At 40.1% G+C, this 22,209-nt stretch overlaps 1 protein-coding gene across 1 annotated transcript in view; it reads right to left on the reverse strand.

Annotated features, from left to right (window-relative positions):
• Window positions 1-2,342: 2,342 nt before the first annotated feature.
• The window catches only part of Ap4e1 (adaptor related protein complex 4 subunit epsilon 1), a 59,116-nt gene continuing 39,249 nt past the window's right edge, over window positions 2,343-22,209 (reverse strand). The window contains exons 16-21 of the mRNA XM_057781135.1: window positions 21,771-21,894; window positions 13,205-13,463; window positions 11,267-11,788; window positions 9,129-9,313; window positions 7,284-7,441; window positions 2,343-5,167 (exon numbers count right to left, since the gene is read on the reverse strand). Of these exons, the coding sequence (XP_057637118.1) occupies window positions 5,007-5,167; window positions 7,284-7,441; window positions 9,129-9,313; window positions 11,267-11,788; window positions 13,205-13,463; window positions 21,771-21,894 (1,409 nt within the window). The 3' untranslated portion in view covers window positions 2,343-5,006. The remainder of the gene's footprint in view (window positions 5,168-7,283; window positions 7,442-9,128; window positions 9,314-11,266; window positions 11,789-13,204; window positions 13,464-21,770; window positions 21,895-22,209) is intronic.

Raw genomic sequence — 22,209 nt, forward strand, 5'->3', positions numbered from 1 at the left:
CTCTCCCTGTCTCCGTTTCTCTCTCTCTCTCTCTCTCTCTCTCTCTCTCTCTCTCTCTCTCTCACACACACACAAGCGTGTGCGCGCACACATAAAATAAAAATAAACTGAAAAAAAATCAAAAAATAATTAGCTAGACATGGTGGTATAGACTACTCCCAGCACTTGGGAGAAAAAGGAGATTAAAGTCAGCCTGTGCTGCCTAAAACCCTGTCTCAAAATAAAGGCCAGAACCAAGGAAGGAAAGATGAGTAGATTCTCGTTGGCTAGGCAGCCTAAGTCAGTGAGCTCCAGGTTCAGTGAGAGACCATGTCCCAAAAAACAAGATGGAGGGACTGGAGAGATGGTTTAGCCATTAAGAGCTCTTGTTCCTGCAGACTATCTGGGTTCTATTCCCAGCACTCACAACCATCTGTTCTTTAACTCCAGTTCCAAGGGAACCAATGCCTCATCTGACCTGCTGGCAGCAAGAATCTATGGATAAATACATCATATTTGTTGTTGTTGTTTTTAGACAGGGTTTCTGTGTAGCCTTGACTGTCCTAGAACTTGCTCTGTAGACCAAGCTGGCATCAAACTCAGAGATCCGTTTGCCTCTGCCTCCCAAGTGCTGGTGGGATTAACGGCATGCACCACTGTTACAGAACAGTCTTTTTATGCACTGTGAAGATGTGTGCCCTCGTTGGTTTAATAAAGAGCTAATGCCATTTTGAGTGAGGTAACCCAGACACAGAAAGACAATATCACAAGTACTTACTCATAGGTGATTTTTAAACATAAAGCAAAGAAAGCCAGCCCACAAACCACAATCCCAGGGAACTTAGACAACAATGAGGACACCAAGAGAGACTTATATAGATCTAATTTACATGGGAAGTACGAAGTAGAAAAAGACAAGATCTCCTGAGTAAATTGGGAGCATGGGGACCTTGGGGGAGGGTTGAAGGGAGGAGGGAAAAGGCAGGGAGGGGAGCAGAGAAAAATGTAGAGCTTAATAAATATCAAAAATAAAATAAAATGCTAATGCCAATAGCCAGGCAGGAAGAGGTCGGGTGGGACTTCCAGACAGGGAAAAAGAGTGAGGATAAAGAAGTCAGCAGGAAAGCCGGGCGGTGGTGGCGCACGCCTTTAATCCCAGCACTTGGGAGGCAGAGGCAGGCGGATCTCTGTGAGTTCGAGACCAGCCTGGTCTAAGAGCTAGTTCCAGGACAGGCTTCAAAACCACAGAGAAACCCTGTCTCGAAAAACCAAAAAAAAAAAAAAAAAAAAAAAAAAAACCAAAAAAAAAAAAAAAAAAAACAAAAAAAAACAAGGGGCTGGAGAGATGGCTCAGAGGTTAAGAGCACTGCCTGCTCTTCCAAAGGTCCTGAGTTCAATTCCCAGCAACCACATGGTGGCTCACAACCATCTGAAATGAGATCTGATGCCCTCTTCTGGCTGCAGACACACAGACAGAATATTGTATACATAATAAATAAATAAATATTTAAAAAAAAAAACAAAAAAAACAAAAAAACAAACAAACAAAAAAAAAAGAAGTCAGCAGGAAGACAAGGGGAGAAACAAGATGAACGTGCTGTGATGAAGAAAGGTACCACCATGTAGATAAGAAATATGGGTTAATTTAAGATGTAAGAGCTAGTTAGTAACAAGTCTAAGCTGTAGGCTGAACATCCATAAAAATAAGTCTCTGTGTGGTTATTTGGGAGCTGGCTGGTGGGACAGAAAAGTCTACCTATATGCTACCACTGCCTGGCTTAGTCACAGACCGGGTTTTTCTGTGTAACAGCCCTAGTTGTCTTGGAACTCGTTCTGTAGACCAGGCTGGCCTCGAACTCAAAGAGATCCTGTCTCTGCCTCCTGAGTGCTGGGATTAAAGGTGAGAGCCACAACTGCCAGGCCTAATTCATATTATTAGCCGGGCGGTGGTGGCGCATGCCTTTAATCCCAGCACTTGGGAGGCAGAGGCAGGTGGATCTCTGTGAGTTCGAGACCAGTCTGGTCTACAAGAGCTAGTTCCAGGACAGGCTCCAAAACCACAGAGAAACCCTGTCTCAAAAAACCAAAAAAAAAAAAAAAAAGTTAAAAACTAATAAGATAGTAAGGAAGAAACCTGATCTTGACCTCGGACCCCTGAAACATGAACACTTACATGATTGCATGCACACAGCCACACAAACATGTACATACAACACACATGCAAGAACATAAATACAAGTAACATGACACAGACTGAGCAAATTGGTTTTATGTATTTAGGAATATATATAGATATATAGATATACTGATTAAATAATTTTCATCTACTTAAATTATAAAGAAGATATATACCCAGAAAAGCATAGATATATTTTTATTATACATTCAATTGAAATTTTTAAAATTACAGAGTTCAGTGCCAAAACAAAGTAAAAAAAAAAAAAATGCACATTAAGTTGCTATTCACTTGCATTGTTCTGCCCTAAAATTATGACAAGGAAACAGCTTAAAGACACATGAACAGATTCAGTGCACTTCTAGTGGCTTACCATGCGACCAAGACCATGGTTATCCACAGAAAACAAAAGAACCAACAGTAAAATGAAATTAAAATACTGCAGTTTCACACAATCGACCTGGAGGATTTTAGGAGAATTTTGTCAGCACTCACCTGCAGAGCAAATGTAGCTAGCGCCTGGCAAGCTTGGCACACGAGCTCTCACTGACCGCTCAGCTTCTCCTCCGTTTTCTCTGGCAGGACCAGCACAGGGTCCTCTCATACCCATGCAGCTTTTCTGCTGACCTTCTGGGGATGACTCTCAATGCTTTTCCTGTTTTCCTTTGTGTCCCCAGCCTCATGCCTGCTGCCAATCCACCCTAGCATGAAGCACACGACCCTTCTTCTCCTAAGTATTACCTTTATTGGCTGAATTGTGATTATAAAGTAAGGAGACTAGATCTAAAATTCTCCCTACTTTATGATCATATCTCCTACAAATGCAAAAAGGTTGATGATGCCTGATTCAGAACATACCTCAATGAGTTTAGATAGAATATATACTGGCCCAAGGTTTTTAAATATATAGTCTTTTCTATTATAATCATTAGTTTTCAAATTCATAAACGTTGTAAACATCATATTAAACATTTCAGTAGAAACCCTGTTACCTTACATTTTACTTAGTGGGTTCAGAAAGAACAAAAGTGACACTATGTTCCCTTTGGCAGATCTAAAATTATCCCTGAACCCCAAACCTACCATCACACATGCAGTATTAAGCAGTTTCTTAGGTCAAGCATGTTTCATGACAATTACTGCTGCTCTCATGAGCATACCTTGTAACAAAGTAGCAGAAAACAAACAAAACTATGATCTCTTGGGACTGCTCTCCCTGTGAGTTTAGATACTGTACCCCACCCCTCCATAACTGATCCACCTCAGGTAGCACATAAATACCTGAAAGTATATGCCAGGGAGAGTCTCCTGTACCAAATGTTGCCCTGCTCTGCCACCGTGAGTGTGAGGCTAAGGAGCGGGGAGGGCTGCTGAAAGACAACGCGAAGCTGGCGCTCTGGAGTCCCTTTATCATGAAAGTGCTGAGGCTGATAATGTGCCTGGTTTTCTACTCAAAGGGAGAAACCTGATACACAGGAATTTCTAGTCACCTATTGCTCTTTTAGCAAGGTTTACTGCAGGTTTTTATTTACTTGTTTATTTAATTTTTGTGAGTTTCTTGGGGGCGGGTTTGAGACAGGGTTTCTCTGTGTAGCTTTGGCTGTCCTGGAACTTGCTCTGTAGACCAGGCTGGTCTTGAACTCACAGAACTCCTACTGCCTCTGCTTCTGGAGTGCTGGGATTAAAAGTATATGCCACCACCACTTAGCTTACTATATGTTTTTAAAAGAGAAATTAACAAAATATTGCATTTTAAATGAATAACCTAAAAATTAATTTAAAAAATACTATATTTCTTTTGCTCTAACTACAGATGACTGAGATCTACTGGCTCATTAGCATCTTGATGAGCAAATATTGAGATAACCTAAACCCAGAGTGCCTGACCTGGGTGACAGCCAGTCCTGCGAGCTAGAAGTAACAACTTAAAGGTTGTATTACCTGAATAGTTTCAATGGTGAAGTACCAGAAATGGTAAAATAAATATTTCCCACAGCACCATAAGTTTTTATAAAATACTATTTCAGTTAATATACAATCTCAGGATTTTGGCCCATCATACATACGAGGCAAAACATCTTTTATTAACAGAGGCCTTATATGCACAAATACAACATGAAAACAATATATTTACATGGTTACTACTGCATCTACATCCACTGAATATTAGTAGTTTTAAGAGTCATGAAAAATTAATTTTTTAGAGTATGGTCACAGAATTTAATTGCCAAATGGATCTAATAGCAAACAGATGTACTTTATGGCCAAATTATTTAAAATTAAGTATAACAAGTTAAAAAGTAAAAAAAACCCAAAAACGCAGATTGGATCTGCCCAATACCCAGCATGCTCATGAATCTCCTACAACCGTTAGTATGTGCTAGGCCGTCTGAGTTTAACACTGACCTAGTAAAACGGAACTGAGAGCACACCTTTTCCCACAACAAACACCACATTCTAAAGCCAATCTCATGTGTCCCTGCATCAAAGAAGAGAACTGAGTCTTGGCTTTATTAGAAATCAGTTAATGCTAGAATAAACCTGTTATAAAACACTTATAACAAAATAAATATTTTCAGTTCCTTCACATTAAGTGATATATAAATCATTACATTTTATAACATTAGCTTAGGTCATTTGGGGAGACCCAAACATACTGTACAATCCTGAGTAAAAAAATTAGTGACACAGTTTCTTGGGGATCATCCTTATCAGAAATCAAGAAGAAAACGCATACACCGAACCTTACAATAATCCCCATTTCCATCAGAAGTACCATGAGTTCTTTGTACTTTGGTAAGTTTATAAATGTAAACCATTTATGTGAGAAAGTAAACTGAACAGAGCATTGCTAGGATGTCTCTATCACCTTCTGACAGTGACATGATAAATAGTCTGGAAGAGCAGAGCAGGAGGACCGGAACCACAGGGCCACCGCATCAGCCTGCACTCGGCAGTGCAGAACACACGGGGTGGATGGGAGCAGCTTACATGCCAACAGCCCTTCATTGCCTGCAACAGAACAAGAAGGGAAATTATTTAATAAAATAGACTTCAACAGACATTCCTCTAAGAATATCTACAAACGGGCCATAAGCACATGTAAAGATGTTTGTCATTAATCACCAGAGAAATACCAATCAAAATTATGAGATAGCATTTCATACTTGTTTGGAAGACACACACACACACACACACACACACACACATATATATATATATATATGCTAAAAGCAGCAGTATTGCTGAAGATGTGGACAGATATGAACTCTTGCTTACTAATGTAAAAAGATGTATGTTTGTTATATAAATGATCTAGTGATTTATCCAAAAAAACAACATATGATTCAACAATTCCACTTTACGTATATGATCAGAAGAACTGAGGGAAAGAATATCAACAGGTATTTCAACATTTATATCCACAGCAGCATTGTTCATATCGGACAAAAAATAGAAATGCCCCAAGTGCTTGGTAACAGACTAATAGTATATAGTAATATATAAAATCACATATATATATATATCTCACCAAATAGTAGTATACTATAACGTATATAGTGTGATGGTGTGGGAGAATTGTCTGTATTCTGTCAATCATGTTATAAATAAGTGCTGATTGGCCAGGCAAAAAAATATAGGCGGGAAAACTAGACAGGTAGTAGAAATGATGTAATGAGAACAGGAGAATTCTGGGAAGGAGGAACTTGATTCCTCCACTCCTGCCCAGATCACCGAAGCATCAGGATATGATCTGCCCCACTGAAAAAAGGTACTGAGCCACATGGCTATCACAGATCAGAAAAATGGGTTAATCAAGATGTGAGAGTTAGGCCGGGTGGTGGTGGCGCACACCTTTAATCCCAGCACTTGGGAGGCAGAGGCAGGCGGATCTCTGTGAGTTCGAGACCAGCCTGGTCTACAAGAGCTAGTTCCAGGACAGGCTCCAAAACTACAGAGAAACCCTATCTCGAAAAAAACCAAAAAAAAAAAAAAAAAAAAAAAAAGATGTGAGAGTTAGCCAGTGAGAGGCTAGAGCTAATGGGCCAATCAGCTTATGGAGACCTATGTGTGATTTTCTTTGCTGCTAAACGATTGTGGGGTACCGGGCAGGGACAGAAACCCAACAACAAACAGGCACCCCGTTCATGTTACAGCTGAGAAATATATATGTATATATAAAAGTTCAGTATCTTTAGTCGTCAATTAAAACTACTTTCAGGTTTTCTCTTACCCCAGTCAGAATGACTAAGGTTAACCAAAATTAATGTTACAAGAAAAAACCCACATTGAAACCTACTGCTTTATAGGTAAACTAAAAGATACAATTTTCCTTTTCTCCCTCTCTTCTTTCCCTCCTTTCTGTGTGAGCTGGCTGTCCTGAAACCAGCTCCCCACACTGGGATTAAAGGAATGCACCACTAAGCATGACATGATAATTTTCTTAAAACCTGGAACAGAGGTATCCTGCAAAGACAGAGAATTCTATTGCTAGACACCACACGGTTCTAAACCCAGCTGCAGGAGTAGAATATTATTAGCACAGCAGCTGCAGACCAGGAGGCTCCAGAGGCCCCCAAAGCAATGGAGGTTGGTAACATTGCTTCTTATGACTCACTGTATCTAGGTAGCAAGACTATTACTGAAGACACAACACCCTTTGGATGTCACACACTGATAAGGCTGAAGCTGATCTGGAAGCTTCCTCCCTGGTGGTTAGCAACCAATGTGTTAGAAGAGGCCCAGCAGGATGCTGGAGATAAAAGGTGTCCATGGTCTCAACTGGTGTGGACACTGCTTATGACAATATTGATCTTCCAGGCTAGAGGTGCTGTCTGATCCAACAGAGACATAACCATTTTGAGAGTCATCAACCACTTTCTGGTTGGATTTGAGGCCTACTCCACACAAATGGAGAAATGTTTAAAGTGTTAAAAAGAAAAACAAAAGCTAAGTGATAGTTAATTACACACCGTAATATTTTAAATCAAATATTCTTTAATACAGTCTGGACACTTTAAGACACTTGTCTTAAAGATACATGTGATAAGAAGCATAGTTCTAAGAAGCATGACACCTGAAAGAAAATCCACATTCACATGGCCTGCCTTTTCGTAATTCTACACACCTATGACGTCAATGACATGAAGTCCCAGCTTCTGCTGCAGCTCTGTTAGGACAGAAGCCAAGGCAACTTGAGGCTCTGATATTTTTATAGTTTGCTTCACATCATTTGCTAAGGCCAACCAGAGTTTGCCAAAGTCTTCAGTTGAGATCTTTAATGGCCTGAAAATAATTTTAAAAATTAGTTTATGCTGTTAAGAACACAATGATGCTGAACAAACACATTCTATATGACTCATGGAAATGAAATATAGTCATGATAAAGTTGAGTTCCAAGAGCTTTATGCTTTTAAAACAGGTATGATTAGAATATTGAGCATTATCTTCCAACCTGATGAAGTTACTATACCAGAAGATATTAAATTGAACTTTTCTTTTCAAGAATTCATTCAATTTTATCTCTTTTTAGATACTAATCCCTCCAACAAGATTTTACCAAATAACTTCACAAATTCTCAAATATAAACTATTCTATCATACACACACACACACACACACACTTTGGATTTGGGGAATAATGAAATTTCTGCCAAAGTCATATACAACATAATCAATATAAAGAACTTTAAATAAATTAGCCAAAGAACTTAAGACTCTGTCAACACACACATGTTGAAATAATTATATGAATACAAAAAACATTTAGGGGATGAATTATAGACAACTTTTATATTCTCTATTTTATTTACTTATTTATTTTCGTTTTTTGGAGCCTGTTCTAGAACTAGTTCTTGTAGACCAGGCTTGCCTCTGCCTTGGGAGTGCTGGGATTACAGGTGTGTGCCACCACCACCCAGCTAACTTTTATATTCTATTTATATTCTTATAACATTTGAGTTTCTGTGTTAAGTACATACTGATTTATAAAAACCCTACATTTAAAGACACAGAATTTATTATCTACCAAACTGTGAGATATATATATATATATATATATATATATATATATATATATATATATATATATATATATCTTCTTCAAATTATGAAATAAGGGTGGAAAGGGGCTGAGACTTAAATTGTGGCCCAGGCTGGCCTAGAACTCACTATGCTTAAGCAGGTGGGAATCTTCCTGTCTCAGCTTCCTGACTGCTGGGATTATAGACATGAGCCACCATGCCTGATTTATAAGAATACAAGGTTTTTAAGCTGGACATTGGTGGCACACGCCTTTAATCCCAGCACTAGGGAGGCAGAGGCAGCTGGATCTCTGTGAGTTCAAAGACAGCCTGCTCTACAAAGTGAGTTCCAGGACTGCCAGAGCTACACAAAGAAACCCTCCAAAAACCAAACCAAACAAACAACCTCCCTAGGTTTTAAAAATATTATTTATGTGTATATAGTACATGTTTGTGTGTGAGCATGTGCACATGTATGCAAGAACTCCACAGACGCCGGAGTGGTGTGGTGTCGGATCCTCTGAAGCTGGAGTCACAAGCAGTTGTAAGCCACTGTTGCAGGCGCTAGGAACCCAACTCTTGTACTCTGGAAGCCTTGGAAGTCAATGAGTCATCTCTCTAACCCAAGACTAAAGAATATAATACTTATTCTTTATTTTAAAGAGTTATTTATTATGTATACAGCATTCTGCCTGCATGTATCCCTGCAGGCTAGAAGAGAGCACCAGATCTCATTACGGATGGTTGTGAGACACCATGTGGGTGCTAGGAATTGAACTCAGGACCTCTGGAAGAGCAGTCAGTGCTCTTAGATGCTGAGTCATCTCTCCAGCCCCTAATAATTTAATTCTTATATTTCCTAATAGTTAACATAGTGTCTCTAGTTAGAAAGAAAAAAGGGGGATAGGGTATAACGGCTGAATAACTTAAACATGCCAGAAGATATTTACCTAATAAAATCTAATAATGATAAGTTCATGGAAAATTCCAACTGAAGAGAATGTACATCCATCATCTGGTAATTTATAACACCACAGAGAGTCCCCTCTACAGAAGGGCTTTCCATCTGTACACCATACTGAAAAGATGTGGAGCTTTCCATCCCGGGCAAACAGCATCCAGGTTGCTCAATAATCTGTAAATTAAAGTAATAAAAATACCAAGGAAAGCACCATTATAATGTTATACGGATAGCAAACTTCTATTTAAGTGATAAAGTAATAAAGTACACTAATGTGGGAAATTAACAAATGACATTATGGAAACAACATACAAATATTCACTAAACAGCCAGGCTGTGGTGGCGCATGCCTTTAATCCCAGCACTCGGGAAGCAGTGTCTGTGCACTAAGCAAGCATTCTTCCATTGCTCCTACCTTTTTTTTGAGACAGGGTTTCTGAGTGTAGCACCCCCCCCCCCTTCCACTGTCCTGGAACTGACCAGACTATCCACAAACTCACAGAGATCCGCCTGCTTCTGCCTCCTGAGTGCTGGGATTAAAGGCGTGCGCCACCACTGCTTGGCTACCACTAGATTCTTAAACTAGAAGATCTATAACAATCATACAGCTGCCTTCCATTCTCTCTCTCCATCCCTACTCAAACTGTACTGGTAGGATTCAGACACATTTCTTTGCTTTTTAATATGTATTCAAGAATTCTTGACCTGGGCAATGGACCATAAAATAACTCATTCAACAAACTGTATGTAGTTCACAGAAAGAAGTGGTTATCCTTCTGACACATGCCTGTCAAATGTCACAACTGTGCCAAAAACACTTACAACAATGCAGACAAAGGAACTTTGCCACAGCACCCTTTCGGGGTTATGGATGCCCAAGTACCGAGCATAGAATAAGAAAATCACATGGAGAAATGTTTAATCCTTAATATTTTTTAATGCTCTATTTGGTTCTGTTAAATAATCTGAAAAGTTAATTTCAGTGAATATGATAAGAGCAAATGTAGCCCTTAGAGAAGACATGAATAGAGATCATAGAATAAAATCAGGAAACACAAGAACACAGGATATGCATTTAATGTTAAAAGCATTTTACAGATATCAACTAGTCAATTCTGCTTTTTTTTTTTTTTTCCCAAGACAGGATTTCTTCTCTTTGTGGCTCTGGAGCCTGTCCTGGAACCAGCTCTGTAACCAGGCTGGTCTTGAATTCACAGAGATCCACCTGTCTCTGCCTCCCAAGTGTTGGGATTAAAGATGTGTGCCACCACTGCCCAGGCAACTAGTCAATTCTTTACAGGAACATAACGTTAATATCCTTGCTTTCAACAGGAAGAAACAGGCAAAAGCATTTAAGAAACCTGACCATGTAACATGGCAAGTAAGGCACAGTAGCAAGATTAAAAACAAAGCCGTATAAGAAGCCTATATTTGCAGGGCGGTGGTGGTGCACACACTCGGGAGGCAAAGGCAGGTAGATCTCTGTCAGTTTGAGGCCAGCCTGGTCTATAAGAGCTAATTCCAGGACAGGCACCAAAGCTACAGAGAAAAACAAACAAACAAACAAAAACAAAAACAAAAAGCCTATATTCTTTTTTTGTTTGTTTTTTGGGTTTTGAGACAAGGTCTCACTTTTTAGCTCTGGCTGTCCAGGAACTCACAGGATCCTTCCTCTGCTCCTGAGTGCTGGATGATTAAAGGTGCACACCACCTGCATTCCTCACTATGCTCCACAGAGACTCACTTTACACATCTACGGCCTCCCAAACACAGTACTACTAGGCTTCCTGTGTTTCTTTCTTTCTTTTTTTTTTTTTTTTTTTTTTTGGTTTTTCGAGACAGGGTTTCTCTGTGGTTTTGGAGCCTGTCCTGGAACTAGCTCTTGTAGACCAGGCTGGTCTCGAACTCACAGAGATCCGCCTGCCTCTGCCTCCCAAGTGCTGGGATTAAAGGCGTGCGCCACCACCGCCCGGCCTTCCTGTGTTTCTTTAGAGTAGTGTATCCTGAGCCCTGATTTAAGGAAGAAAGGATATGGAACAAATTCATAAGGTGCCAGAGGCAAAGGCAGAAACACTAAGTAAGTGTCATTTACTTAAGGTAGAAAAGATAAATTACCCATTGTCTTACCTTGAAGTTTTCCACAGGAAAAATTTCTAACTTAGCATTTGTCACCTCTGAATCAGTCTTACTAGTGACTGCCCAGACCACCAATAAACAATCATCCTTCCAAATTTTGTAAGAAGACACTGACACCGTGTCATTACTACAGATTTCCATGAGACTTGAAAGCCCACGCTCTGGAGTTTCTTCTAACAGAGAGGCTGCAGTTAAAGTTGTGGAGGATGAAGAGGGGTGGAAAACTTCCATGTTGTTATCAGCAAACAAAGAAGGCGCAGGCGAGCTGACACTTGAGAGTTTTTCACCCGAGGACAGCTCTGACAAAGACCCAGAACCCAAGAGCTCTGCACTGAGTTCAGTGTCCCCTCTGTTCAAAGCACTCAGACAGTCATCATCCCCACGGGCCACAGCTGATACAGAGCTGAGGGCGGAGGAGGCAGGGTTATGAGCACTGGGTATCTTGTCACTTTGGGAGACCTTGAATTTTGATTTCCTCCTGAACTTGTGAGACACGAGGTCTGCTTTTCCCAACTGCAATAATAAAATATAATATAAGAAGAAACTATTTTACTAATCATGAGCTTTAAATATCTTCTATAATCTCAAATGAACATTATATTAACACTAAGAATCTGTAAAGCAAAGATTTGCAAAACTCAGATAAATAAAATGTAAAACCCTAAAATTCTTAAAGGTATCAGCTAAATTTTACTTCCAACTTAAAAAACATAAACTGCCAGGCATGATGGTGCTTGCTTTTAATCTCAGTACTAGGGAAGCAAAGGCAGGCAGATCTCTGAGTTTGAGGCTAGCCTGGTTTACAGAGACAGCCAGGGTGGTCACACAGAGAAACCCTCTCTTGAAAAAAACAAAAACAAAAACAAAACACTTTTAAAAACCATAAACTCAGAAAAGGAAATAGAATAAGGTCAGAACTCAGTTGTAGTAGTTTTAAAAAATGTTGTTTGGTATCCTTTACTACATTATAAAATTGGACAACCTAGATTTGTTTTTGTTTCCAGAGCTGTATTATAGACTCCTAAATTACCTTGACTACAAAGGGGACCCAAACTGTATTTTAATAATCTATAATAATTTGATTTCATGATCTATGTTAGTAAGCAAAGAAGAAAAATTGGTTTTACCTCAATAACAAAAATCAGAGGCTGACCAGAAAATACAGAAGAAAAACATTCCATAGAATTTGCCACCACTAACCTAAGTGAAGAACAGTCTGATCAGGTCTACGCAAGCAGAGCCCACAGACAGACCACTATTACTGACAATCTCCAATCATTCCCCTTGCCCTCTGAGAATTCTCTCATTCACCCTGGTCATTCCTGATAATTTATGTGGACCCTGGACTTTTGTTAGCCGACTAGACTTCAGAGAATAAGTTACTCAAGGGGACTGGATGCTGTCACCTCAGTGGTATAAAAACTATGCCACTGGGGCTGGAGAGATGGCTCAGAGGTTAGGCACACCGGCTGCTCTTCCAGAGGTCCTGAGTTCAATTCCCAGCAACCACGTGGTGGCTCATACCATCTGTAATGAGATCTGGTGCCCTCTACTGACCTGTAGGCATACATACCTGCAGAATACTGCATACATAATAAATAAATAAATAAATAAATAAATAAATAAATAAATAAATAAGTAAAATTAAAGGGAGGGGGAGGGAAATGGGAGGTGGTGGCGGGGAGGAGGCAGAAATCTTTAATAATTAAATAAATAAATAAGAAGAAGAAAAATAAATAAATAAATAAATAAATAAATAAATAAATAAAATAAATTAGAAAACCAAAACTATGTCACTGAGCTCTAGAGCTGAAGGATGACGGCTGTGAGAGCTGTAGGGCATTTCCCTCACACCATGTATAGATGAAATCCAGTTCTTGCTACCAGCAGAGAGCAGAGATACTTACAGGAATGTAACAGACAACTTACCAAATTGATTGTATTTTCTGGTTCAAGCCCAACAAACAGTGAGGATGCCAACAACTGCTTTTCTTTCTCCTCTGTAGATTGGGTGAGGCCTTGAGCTTGGTCCTTTCTGGCTGTGGCCTGGCTGACATTCTCCATTGTTGTACCCTCCACAGGAACATGCGGCACTTCCATTTTATCACCAGTTGCACTCTCCTTTTTGGGGAGATAGCCCTCTTTGCCCCATAATTTCTTTATACCTTCCAGCTTCAAGCTACTTGTCCTGAGGAGATTAAGCAAACAAGTCAATTCAAATAATTGCTGACTAAGTACATCCTTGATACATTTGTTTCCCCAAAACACATATGCTATGGTCTTTTAAAAAACAGCTTTTTATGTTAATTTTATAGGTGAGAAGAAAACCTAGATTTTTTGGGGTTTTCAAGACAGGGATTCTTGCAGAGGCAAGGATCTCTGTGAGTTCGAGGCCAACATGGTCTACAAGAGCTAGTTCCAGGGCAAGCTCCAAAGCTACAGAGAAACCCTGTCTCGAAAAACAAAAACAAAACAAAACAAAATAGCTGGGCGGTGGTGGCGCACGCCTTTAATCCCAGCACTCGGGAGGCAGAGGTAGGCGGATCTCTGTGAGTTCGAGACCAGCCTGGTCTACAAGAGCTAGTTCCAGGATAGGCTCCAAAACCACAGAGAAACCCTGTCTCGAAAAAAGAAAAAAAAAAGAAAAAAAAAAAAAAAAAAAAAAAAAAAAACAAAATAAAAGGGATTCTCTGAAGCTTTGAAGCCTGTCCTGGAACTCGCTTTGTAGACCAGGCTGGCCTCAAACTCACAGAGATCCTGTCTCTGCCTCCCGAGTGCTCGGATTAAAGGCATGAGCTACCATCGCCTGGAATCCTAGATTTTTTTAAAAAATATTTATTTATTATGTATACAATATTCTGTCTGTGTGCATATCTGCAGGCCAGAAGAAGGCACCAGACCTCTTTACAGATGGTTGTGAGCCACCATGCGGTCTCCGGGAATTGAACTCAGGACCTTTGGAGGAGCAGGCAATGCTCTTAACCACTGAGCCATCTCTCCAGCCTTGGAATCCTAGATTTTTAAAATTTATTTTTTTAAAGTACCAGAACTCTAGATCTGGTTAAAAATCTCAGACCATTTAATTTTAACTTAATTACTTGAGTAAGTTAAAGAAGAGAAGGGCTGTGGATGTGCTCCTCTCTACTTACTGTTCAAAGACACCTTGACCTTTAACTCTGATGGCCCAAGATAAAAGATCTTAGCCACATAAGGAGATCCAACCTCAATCATAAAACAGTAATTCATAAGCAAATTCATCTTAAAATCCACTGAAAGCAGAACATCAAATATGCACCAATATATAAATTTGTTTTTAATCCAAAATGTTTTATTAATGTGATAACTAACTACATATATTTCATTTTTTTGAAAATGATATTAAGATTAGCCTGGAAAAGAGGCTTAGAAAGTCTTCTCTGTATTTTTCCATCACACTTATTTATTTATATGCCATATGTTTTATTTAGGTACCATAGCCCATGTGTGAAGGCAGAGGACAACCTGCAGGAGTCGGTTCTCTCCTTATACCATGTGGGGCCCGGAGACTGAACTTAGGCTGTTAGGTTTGAACATAGGTCCTTTACCTGCTAAGATATCTGAAAGGCCCAGAAGTTTTCTTTAATTACATTTCCTTATATATTTTGTATATGTGGGCACATATCTGCCATGTGGGTCATGGAGGTAGAGCTCAGGTCATCAGGCATGATAACAAGTGCCTTCACCTACTGAGCTACCTCACCTGCCCCCAGAAACTTTTTAGTAGCTGAGTTTTTTAAAGTATTGGTTCAAAGGCAGAAACTCAGCCCAAAAATCCCAAGGTAAGACATATAGGCAAAATAAATAAAAAATAAAATAAACAAAAAAAGATATCTAGGATCAAATTAAGAACGTGAACTCAGGGGCTAGAGAGGTACCTAGCTTAGTGATTAAGAGGGTGATTTAATGGCTGCTCTTTCTACCAGAGGACCCACATTTGATTCCCAGCACCCACATAGTGGCTTATAATCAACCATCTGTAACTCCAGTTCCAGAGGATCCGATACCTTCTTCTGGCATCGGGAGGCACCAGGCATACACACAATACACAGACGTACACTCAGAAAAATCATCCACACATAAACATTCTTTAAAATTTAAATAGAATATGGATTCACATGTCAAAGTCACAGCTATGAGTCCACGAGTTAGCAGTGATGATACAGCCTTCGGCACTGACTGAACAGCCGCAGATCACCGCTACTGCTCCTATGTTAATTAACTCAGAAGGACCCATTTCACAACGCAAATGCACATCATCACATGGAACACCTTCCACACACACTGCTTCCATTGCCAGGCACGCCACGAAAGCTAGAGTGGGAGAACTGCTACTCAACACTTTTTAGCATCTTAGCTCATTAGTCATCACTGTCATGGCTCAAAGTAGCACTTAAAATTTATACTACAAAATTGAAAAATTAATCTTAAAAATTCAAAAATGTTTATACTGATTTTTAAAAGTTTTTTAAAAAATTATATGTATTTATTTATTGTGTGTATATAGCACATATTTGGAGGTCAGTACTGTTTCTACCATGTGGATTCTGGGGATTGATCTCAGAACACCACTCTTGACAACAAGCACCTTTACCTGCCGATCCACCCTGCCAGCTGTAGATGGTTATCATTCCCTGTGATCTGTTAGAACCATGGCCATTTGGTTTATAGGTAATTATATTTTATATTTTGTAAACAGGTAATACTGTTAAGCAGTGCATGGCTGAAATGAAAAAAAGTATTTCTCTTCACTTTTTTGTTTTGTTTTGAGACAGGGTTTCTCTGTGTAGTCCTGGAACTCACTCTGTAGATCAAGCTGGCCTCGAACTCACAGAGATCCGCCTGCCTCTGCCTGTCTCTGCCTCCCGAGTGCTGGGATTGAAGGTGTGCACCACCACTGCCCAGCTTCTCACAGTTTTTAGGGAAAACTAAGAAATACTGTTCCATTTGCCTTTCTGTTGTCGTGAGAAAATATTCTGGCCAACAGGAGGCAGGACTTTATCTGGCACACAATTCCAAGTTACAGCTCATGATTGCAGCGACAGAACCGAGACAGCTGGCCAGCCTTACCCACAGTCAGGAGCAGAGGAACAAATGCCCCATACTGACTGCTCCCTTCTGCTCTCACCCAACTTTCTCCTGCTCAGGGAATGGCAGCACTGCACACCATACACTGGACTAGGCCTTCCTATATTAACAATCAAGAAAATCCCCAGATAGGCCCGCAGGCCAGCCTGATCTAAACAGTTCCTCCACTGAATAACCACTACAAGTATCAAATGGTTTTTCTAAGCACTTTTAAAAGACAACCCCAGCTGTCTAATAAGTCCTCAGAAGAAACCTGGATGTCCTTGCCACAGGTAGATCTGAGCGGTCCTAAAAACCACTGGGAAGATCTGAACATCTCTAGGATGCTCAGAAGCAGCGACTTTAGGGAATGTGTGAATACCAAAGTGGTTAACTACCTACATGTCTACTTTAACAAAAGATTTCTTTCATCTACAAAAAAAAGTACTCAAATTTAGGATTCAGTTTTAGTTTGGGGTTTTTATTCTTTGAAGGCAAGCAGGTACTATGCGGCCCCATTTAGACCTAGCTGCTAAAAACTTCTGTCAGGAAGAGCTCATCTCAGAACTCACCAAAGAGGAAGCTCCTCCCAGTGAAGCCTGTTCAGTGACTGATGACCAGAAGGATAAAGCCTGGGCTGGAAGATGACTCAGCGGATAGTATTTGTCATGCAAGCAAGAGGAATAAATTTTGGACGTCCAGCACCCCTACAAAAAGCAAAGTAGGTGCTGTAATCCCTACACTAGGGACGGCAGGTACAGAGGAAACCTGAAAAAGCACGCTATGGATACTGCCACAGTGAGCTTCAGGTTCAGCAAGAGACCCTGTCTACGTAAATAAAGGAGAAAGTGATCAAGGAAGACACCAAAGTCTAGCTCAGGCTTCCACAGTGCACATCTGTAGACATGCGTACACACACACACACACACACACACACACACACACACACACACACAGTGTAAAGTTCTGACCCCTCATTTTAGCCCAGTTTAGAACAACAACCCTGAAAGGTCATTCTCGCAGAAGCTGTCACTGACATGACTTTCTCTCTCCATTCCATTCCACAGTACAAGCCGGGTGGTGGTGGTGCACACCTTTAATCCCAGCACTCGGGAGGCAGAGGCAGGTGGATCTCTGTGAGTTTGAGGCCAGTCTGGTCTACAAGAGCTAGTTCCAGGACAGGCTCCAAAAGCTACAGAGAAACCCTGTGTCAAAAACCAAGAAACAAAACAAAACAAAACAAAATTCCACGGTACAGTTGCAGAAGGTACTCCTAAAAATTCTGCACACCAGGTGCCACTGCAGAATGCATTTCACAGGCAAATGGGAGAAGGGGCCACAGGTGTCTACAGATTTTTCTCAATTATTTCATCTACTTACACATCTGTTATCAACATAAATCTTGTCATGTTTCAGTCAACAGTATAAAAGTGGCAATATACATGTGGCCATTTCACACACATGGTGAATGTAGTAAAAGTTCTTTTTTATATAAGTCATTTTTGCCTAGATCTGGAAAACATTATATAAGCCATAGTTTTCTATATTGTGTCTTTGTATCATTTTAAATCAGACCATGAAGATACACATGTGAATTCTAGGCAAGAAATCTTTCAAAGATTACAGGTGTACTTTACCTCAACTCTAGGAATTTCCACCCGAGGAACTGTTTAATAACAGGCTTACATGTAAGAAATTCTAAATTGGGTTTGACTTTATTCTCAGCTAACCAGGGACTGTAGAAAAGAAGCAACTGGGGCTGGGTAGTGGTGGCGCACGCCTTTAATCCCAGCACTCAGGAGGCAGAGGCAGGCAGATCTCTGTGAGTTTGAGGTCAGCCTTGTCCAGAGCAAGTTCCAGAACAGACTCCAAAGCTAGAGAAACCCTGCCGAGAGCGAGAGCGAGAGAGAGCGAGAGCAAGGAGCAACTGTCTCATCTTGAAAGCTCATTCACTCTAAGAGCCACTGTTACGGCCGTTTTCAGTGTGAGATGTGCCTAGCACTCAGCTATAGAGCAGCAGCAGGAGTCAGAACTCATCTCCCCTGACTGGCAGCTGCTGCCCACTTGTCTCAGAGATGCAAAGTCCAGGCTGTGTGACTGAGCCCATTGGCAGAGAAAGAAAGGAGTCTCAAACCCCAAATTATTCATTACACTAGGCTTTGTGCCCTAAACCAATGAGATGGGGAACTTGAGAAGGGGCAAGTCTCAGCCTGTGTAAAGATAGGAATTTCTCTCAATCAGGACTAAACATTTTTTTAAAAGGTTTATTTATTTATTTATTTATTTATTTATTTATTTATTTATGTACATGGACGCTTTGCCTGCATGTACATCTGCACACCAGAAGAGGACATTGGACCCCATAGATGGATGTGAGTGCTGGGAAGAGTAGCCAGTGCTCTTAACATTTGGGACTTTAAAAACCATTGTCTTTAGAAAAAAAAAAAAAAAGAAGAAAAAAAACCCAAAACAACCAATAAAACAAAAAAAACCAAACCACTATCTTGGGCCAAATTAGTGTTACCAGTCATTTTTGCCTTTCCCTATGCTGGCACTCCCTTTCTGCAGAACTGTATATTTATTTATTTATTTATTTATTTTTATTTATTTTTTTTTGGTTTTTCGAGACAGGGTTTCTCTGTGGTTTTTGGAGCCTGTCCTGGAACTAGCTCTTGTAGACCAGGCTGGTCTCGAACTCACAGAGATCCGCCTGCCTCTGCCTCCCAAGTGCTGGGATTAAAGGCGTGCGCCACCACCGCCCGGCTAGAACTGTATATTTAAAAGTGATTCATTTTAATAGTCTAATTGTTATCTTAACTTCAACATTCAGCTTGCCAGTTACCAAAAATTTCCTGATCTGAAATAATGTGTGACCTGTTTACTTGTTGCATTGTTCTGGTTGAGATACTTAACAGCTATCACCTCTACCATAACAGACCCACAAACCACACCTAGAATGCCAAAATTAAATGTCTAGGAAAGAAATTAAGGATGTTAGACCAGGGAAAGAAAGGGTAAAAACAGAATTAGAACCCCTGCCATTTTATGCACCATATTCTTCATTATCATAACTGTATTATTCTACTGATATACTCTCATGCATTCTAGGCGAGCATAGCACCAATGAGCTGAATCCCCCATTAGACCTTGACTTCTTTTTTTTTTGTTTGTTTTTTTTTTTGTTTTTTTTTCGAGACAGGGTTTCTCTGTGGTTTTGAAGCCTGTCCTGGAACCAGCTCTTGTAGACCACGCTGGTCTCGAACTCACAGAGATCCGCCTGCCTCTGCCTCCCAAGTGCTGGGATTAAAGGCGCGCACCACCACCGCCCGGCGACCTTGACTTCTTTTAAATGAAGTTCATTGACAAAGAAGAAAGCATTTTCATTACTTAGCATCATATCAGTAGACTAATTTTACTTGGTAAATTTAGCATGAGAACGGTGATGGTAATTAATTGTAGTAGCAATTAGTGTGTACTGGGTTGCACTATGCCCTTCATTATACTATCTCACTATAATATGCTTCTGAAAATAATTAGATCATAAAAATTAAAATATATTTAACAGAATGAAAACTGGCCCCAAATAAGATATATATGCAACTGTGTCAGCAACTGTCAAGGTGGACAAGAAATCCCTGAAAATATTTGGTGGGGGTCGTGCGCATCAGTGTTAGAGTGTGCCCTCATCTGGATGCATGCAGAGGCCAGAGGAAAAGTCAAATATCTTCACCTATCACTATCTCAAAAAAATGACAGGGGCTGGAGAGATGGCTCAGCGGTTAAGAGCATTGCCTGCTCTTTCAGAGGTCCTGGAGTTCAATTCCCGGTGACCACATGGTGGCTCACAACCATCTGTAATGAAGTCTGGTGCCCTCTTCTGGCCTGCAGGCATACACGCAGACAGAATACTGTATACATAACAGGTAAATAAATAAATAAATAAAATTACAAAGACTCACTTTTATTTTATGTACACTGATGTTTTGCCTGCCTTTGTGTCTATGTGAGGGTGTGGGACAGACACCCTGGCATTGGAGCTACAAACAGTTGTAAGCTGCCATGTGGATGCTGGGAATTGAACCCAGGTCCTCTGGAAGAGCAGCCAGTGCTCTTAATCACTGAGCCATCTCTCTAGTTCCCTTCATCTACTACTTCTAACTTTGTTCTCTATGACAATAACTGAATTGGAAGCTGTCATTTTGGTTAGGTTGGCTAAGCAGCAAGCTCCTACAATCTATCTGTCTTCACCACCCAATGCAGGGGTTATAGGTATATACAGCCACTCCAATTTTCATACGGTGCTGGGATTTGAACTTGGATCCTCATGCTTGTACAGCAAGTGCTAAGTTCTCTCCCCAGAGCTTCTAAAAGTAAAGAACAGAGCTTCCTTAGACAAAGGCAGTCAGTCATTTCATATTCATCTCTGTATCTGTCATTCTTCTACAAAAAATATTTTTCAGATGCATGACAAATAATAAGGAATGAAAAATATGCTTAATTCTTATCTAATATATAAGTTCCAATATGCTTCAAATTTTATAATATGAAAATAATATGCATTATGCTATTTTTACTTAATGTGTATGTATATCAGTACACACATGTGGTTGCCTACAGAGGCCAAAAGAGCATTGGATTCCCTGGAGTTAGAGTTACAGACAGTTGTGTGCTGCCCATTATGGTGCTGGGAACTGATCCTCTGCAAGAGCAATCCAGGCTCTGAAGTGCTGGGCCATCTCTCTAGACCTCATGTGCCAATATTATGCAAGGTTTATGTTGTCTTAGAAGGCGGATAAGTTCTTAAAGTCCAAGACATATAGCATCAGAATTTTGAAACCAATCAATAGAAGCAAGTAAAACAAAATCTCATATAGACTGTAGCTCTTAGGAGCTTTTCAATGATATTAAACACATAGTCAGAAATATGTCTCTTCTTTTTCATTATTTGAAAATGAAAACTTGTAAGTCATCCTAAAAATAATCTTTGTTTTTTTTCTATATTTTTTTATGGTCTATTTAACTTTATTTTATGTGCATTGGTGTGAAGGTGTCCCCTGCAACTGGATCTTCAGATAGTTGTGAGCTGCCATGTGGGTGCTGGGAATTGAACCCGGGTCCTCTGAAAGAGCAGTCAGTGCTCTTAACCACTAAGCCATCTCTCCAGCCCCTGTTTGTTTATTTCTTTGAGACAGGGTTTCTCTGTAGTTTTGGAACCCATCCTGGAACTAGCTCTTGTAGACCAGTCTGAACTTGAACTCACAGGGATCCGCCTGACTCTGGTTCCTGAGTGCTGGGATTCAAGACACGTGCCACCACTGCCTAGCTGTAAATAATAATCTTGAGGACACAAGCAGAAAGCAGAGCAAATTCTCAACTTCACGAAGAAACTTACTCTTTCAGTCCCGTTTCAGTACTATTTCCAGATATATCTGAGCCCAGAGAAATGCCAGCAGGTGACTGTCGTCCAGTGAAGCCAGATGACGAAAATGATAGTCCATATGGTTCAAAATTGAGAACTATAATTTAAAACAGTAACAGAGGTTCTTATTTAAAACAAAGCATAAAATGAAACTTATGAGATTCTATTCACTATTGAAACAATTAGAAGGCGGAATCCAGAGACAATTTTCCAGACATGTTCAGTAAGAGTAAAGCAGCTGCCACCGATTTAAGTCTGCACACACTAGGGTAATCAGAGACAAACTACCCTTTATTTTTATCTTTTTATCTCTTCTAAAAAGTTAAAAAGAATTCAATTAGAAAAGGTAAGTAGGCTGGATTGTGGTGGTGCACACCTTTAATCCCAGCACTTGGGGGGCAGAGGCAGGCAG

Source organism: Chionomys nivalis, chromosome 9 (assembly GCF_950005125.1).
Source record: "Chionomys nivalis chromosome 9, mChiNiv1.1, whole genome shotgun sequence".
Lineage (NCBI taxonomy): Eukaryota > Metazoa > Chordata > Mammalia > Rodentia > Cricetidae > Chionomys > Chionomys nivalis.